At 42.1% G+C, this 4,561-nt stretch overlaps 1 protein-coding gene across 1 annotated transcript; it reads right to left on the reverse strand.

Annotated features, from left to right (window-relative positions):
* Positions 1-267: 267 nt before the first annotated feature.
* On the reverse strand, positions 268-4,252 carry LOC138883154 (uncharacterized). Its single transcript, XM_070163815.1, has 7 exons — positions 4,108-4,252; positions 3,699-4,053; positions 3,229-3,419; positions 1,765-1,822; positions 1,444-1,670; positions 1,076-1,337; positions 268-688 (listed from the first exon to the last, which is right to left on the reverse strand). The coding sequence occupies exons 1-7, from the start codon at positions 4,250-4,252 to the stop codon at positions 268-270; spliced, it is 1,659 nt and encodes a 552-aa protein (XP_070019916.1).
* Between the last annotated feature and the right edge of the window lie 309 nt (positions 4,253-4,561).

The raw sequence follows: 4,561 nt of genomic DNA on the forward strand, positions 1-4,561 counted from the left end.
AAGTCAAGCCTTCTTTAATTTCTATGGTATCAGCAGGTATTATATGCGACTCATCATGAATGTACTTTCTAAGCATAGACACATGAAAGACAGGATGAACAGAGGACAACTCAATGGGTAGCGCTAGCTTATAAGCCACGTTTCCTTTCTTTTCTAGAATTTCATAAGGACCGATAAATCTAGGGATAAGTTTCCCTTTCTTACCAAACCTCATAACTCTTTTTATTTGTGAAACTTTAAAAAACACCTTATCACCAACCATGAACTCTAACTCACGATGCCACTTGTCAGAATAAGACTTTTGACGACTCTGAGCGCTTTAAGTCTTTCTCTAATTAGCTGAACTTTCTCTAAGGCTTCACAAACAAACTCTGGACCAATCAACGACACCTCTGTTGGTTTAAACCAACCCACTGGAGACCTACATCTCCGCCCATACAACGCTTCATAAGGAGTCATACCAATGCTGGCCTGATAGCTGTTATTGTAAGCAAATTCTATAAGTGGCAAGTGATCATCCCAATTACCTCCAAAATCTATAACACACGCACGCAGTATATCTTCGAGAGTCTGAATGGTCCTTTCTGCCTGGCCATCGGTTTGTGGATGGAAAGCGGTGCTTAAATTGACCTTGGTACCTAATCTTTTCTGAAATGCCTGCCAAAAATGCGCTGTGAACTGAGGGCCTCTGTCAGATATGATTGAAACTGGAGTACCATGCAATTGGACTATTTCTTTGATTTACAACTGCACATACTGCTCTGCGGAATCTGTCGTCTTTACTGGGAGGAAATGCACGGACTTTGTCAATCGGTCTACAATAACCTAAATTGAATCATGTTTATGGTACGTGCGAGGTAGACCTACTACAAAATCCATATTAATCATCTCCCACTTCCACTTTGGTATCTCTATATCTTGAGCTAGGCCACCAGGCCTCTGATGCTCGGTTTTGACTTGCTCGAAATTCAAACATCTAGCCACACGATCTGCTACTTGTTTCTTCATGTCTTACCACAAATACAACTCTTTCAAATCTAGATACATTTTGGTAGCACCTGGGTGGATAGAGTACCTCGAACTGTGAGCTTCATCCATTATGGCCTTCCTAAGACCATCTACATCAGGAACACATAATCGATCATTCAACTTCAAAACTCCGTCACTTCCTAGAGTGAAAGCAGTGATTTCTTGGCTTCTGACTCCTTCTTTTAATTTCACTAAGTACGGATCTTCGTCTTGCTTAGCCTTAATATACGCAACAAGGGAGGATTGCGCTAAGGCATAAGCAATTATATCTCCTTCTTCAGTTTCATCCAATCTAGTTCCATCATTTGCTAGTTTTTGAATTTCTCGACCCAAAGATCACCTTTTGTACTGCAAAATGGGCCAAGACACTCATTGACTTCCTACTAAGTGCATCTACTACCATATTAGCTTTACCCAGGTGATAAAGGATATTGATGTCATAATCTTTCAATAGCTCGAGCCACCTTCTCTGTCTCAAATTTAATTCTTTTTGCTTGAAAATGTACTGGAGGCTTTTGTGATATGTAAACACTTCAGAATGCTCGCCATAAAGGTAGTGGCGCCATATCTTTAATGCAAACACCACTGCTGCAAGCTCCAAGTCGTGTGTGGGATAGTTCTTTTCATGATTCTTTAACTTCCTGGAAGCATAAGCAATAACTTTTCCATTTTGCATAAGAACACAACCAAGGCCCACTCTGGAGGCATCACAATACACTGTGAACCCACTCGAACCTGTCGGCAAGGTTAACATAGGTGTAGTGGTCAGCCTCTTCTTTAACTCTTGTAAACTCTGCTCACAAGCATCTGACCATTGGAACTTAACTGCTTTCTGAGTCAACTTAGTTAATGGAGCTGCAAGTGAGGAAAACCCCTCTACAAACCTTCTATAGTAGCTAGCTAACCCCAAGAAACTCCTGATTTCGGTTGGCGTTGTCGGCCTAGACCAGTTCTTGACTGCTTCTGTCTTCTGAGGGTCTAATTTTATTCCTTCACTAGATACAATGTGGCCTAAGAATGCCACTGACTGCAACCAGAACTCACATTTTGAAAACTTGGCATAAAGCTCGTTCTCCTTCAAGGTTTGCAAGGCTATTCTGAGGTGTTCTACATGATCTTCCTTGCTCTAAGAGTACACCAAAATATCGTCTATAAACACAATAATAAAGGTATCCAGGAATGGCTAGAAAACTCTATTCATGAGGTCCATGAATACAGCTGGAGCATTTGTCAACCCGAAGGACATCACTAGAAATTCATAGTGCTCATAGCAAGTTCTAAAGGCTATTTTAGATATATCCTCTTTTATGATTCTCAACTGATGGTACCCCGACCTCAAATCTATTTTTGAAAAGTACTTTGCATCCTGGAGTTGATCAAATAAATCATCAATTCTTGGCAGTGGGTACTTGTTCTTAATGGTAACTTTATTCAGCTACCGATAGTCGACACACATTCTGAGAGACCCATCTTTCTTCTTGACAAACAGGACTGGGGCACCCCACGGTGAAACACTCGGTCTGATGAAACCCTTGTCAAGAAGGTCTTTCAATTGTTCTCTCAACTTATTAAGTTCTGTTGGAGCCATCCTATAAGGAGGTATAGATATGGGCTAAGTGCCTGGCATGAGATCAATGCCGAAGTCTATGATTCTTTCAGGAGGAAGTCCGGGAAGTTCATTTGGGAAAACTTCTGGAAATTCTCGAACAACTAGCACTGACTGAAGAGCTGGTGGTTCTGATTCTGGATTAATAATGTGAGCCAAATAGGCGAGACACCCCTTACCAATCATTCGTTGTGCCTTAAGATAAAAAATAAACTTACCTACAAGCGATGCTAAACTACCCTTCCACTCTAAGACTTCTTCATTTGGAAATTGGAACCTGACTATCTTGGCATGACAATCTAACATGGCATAGCAGGAAGACAACTAGTCCATACCCATGATCACATCAAAATCCACCATTTCTAACTCTATGAGATCGGCTTTGGTGTTGCGACCTTGGACTGAAACTATACAACCTTTATAGACTCTGGTGACTTTTACTGACTCGCTAACTAGAGTAGATACTAGGAATGACTCACTAAGTTATTCAGGTTCTAGTCCGAGGTTAATTGCAAAGTATGAAGTCACATATGAAAACGTTGAACCTGGATCCATTATGGCATAAGCATCATGTGAGCAGACTAAAAGTATACCTGTAATAACTTCTACAGATGCTTCTGCACTCTGACGATCAAGTGTAGCAAACAAACGGGGTTGTCCCCCTCCCTGAGTAACTCGGTCTGCACATATGCCTGCTCCATGCCCGGTTTGATTATGAGAACCACGAGCCTGAGGTGGTGCAATTGCAGTAGCTGAGGAACTAGAAGGACGAGTTGATCCGCCACTGAAATTACGTCACAGCTTTGGGCAGTTGGCCTTTATATGACCAATGTCTCCACAATGGTAGCAACCATGAAACCCGAGCTTGCCCTGACCTGAATGTTGCCGCTTACATGTTCCACAAAGACCTTGCTAGTGTGAATGTTGCTCAACATGACTCTGGCTATGTGAGGATGATGTCCTAAAATTCTGATTCTGGCGAGACTGATTTCCATAACTCTGAGTATGTTTGAAGAAAGACCCACCACCTGATTAATGATTGGACTGAGCTGGTGCTAATAACTCCTTATTAGAGGAATCTCTTCCATCTCCGCTGGATGTACCATTAAACCTACCCGTTGTTCGGGCTTTCTTGTTATGCTCTTTTTCTTCTCTCCTTAGTTGTCTGTCTTTTTCTAAGTGCTTGGCAAATCCTACAACAGAGGAGAAGGCTGTCATCCCTACTGCTGTAGCTGATGTTGTATCCTTCATGTGGTAAGCTAAACCGCCAACAAACCTGTGAATCTTTGCTTTTTTTGTCTTAACCATGTGAGGAGCATGCTTAGCTAACCTTATGAATTCCATGTAGTACTCTTGCACACTTTTATTCCCTTGCTTGAGTTGTTCGAACTCTGTAGCCTTAGCTTCCCTATCCTCTTCTGGGATAAAGTTAGCTATGAAGGCCTCTTCAAATTCTTCCCAAGTAGGCGGACCATCATCTTCATCTCTTTCCTTTTCCCACATCTCAAACCAATCGCCGGCCACATCTCTAAGCTTGTAAGCAACTAGCTCCACAACTTCATCATCAAATGCTTTCATCACTCGGAGGGCTTTCTTGACACCCTCCAGCCACAACATCGGATCTTCATCAACTATAGAACCATGGAACACTGGAGGACTCAACTTCAAAAAAATCATTCACTCTTGAGGACTCAGAATTGTTCTGTCTATTTGATTGAGGTGGAATCTCATCTCTTCTCTCGTTCTGATTTGCCATAAAGGCTTTAAACATCTCCATAGCACTATTGACAACATTAAACATCTGACCTACCTCGGGAGATATAGTTGCCTGAGCCGGAGCTACTGTTGGGGGCGGTACTGGATCATGAGGTACTTGCTCATCATTATCCACTCCTTCTTCACGTTCAACTCGGGGTACTTGGACCC

The sequence above is a fragment of the Nicotiana sylvestris genome, chromosome 12 (genome assembly GCF_000393655.2).
Source record: "Nicotiana sylvestris chromosome 12, ASM39365v2, whole genome shotgun sequence".
In the NCBI taxonomy this organism is placed as follows: Eukaryota; Viridiplantae; Streptophyta; class Magnoliopsida; order Solanales; family Solanaceae; genus Nicotiana; species Nicotiana sylvestris.

What these genes read in the sequence shown, in the direction of transcription:
- LOC138883154 (XM_070163815.1), bottom strand. Translation starts at nt 4,252, where the DNA reads ATGTTGTGGCTGGAGGGTGTCAAGAAAGCCCTCCGAGTGATGAAAGCA. An exon ending in GGAAAGAGATGAAGATGATG is followed by an intron (nt 4,054 to 4,107) that starts GTCCGCCTACTT and finishes ACTTTATCCCAG; the next exon opens with AAGAGGATAGGGAAGCTAAG. An exon ending in TATGTTAACCTTGCCGACAG is followed by an intron (nt 1,671 to 1,764) that starts GTTCGAGTGGGT and finishes TTATGCTTCCAG; the next exon opens with GAAGTTAAAGAATCATGAAA.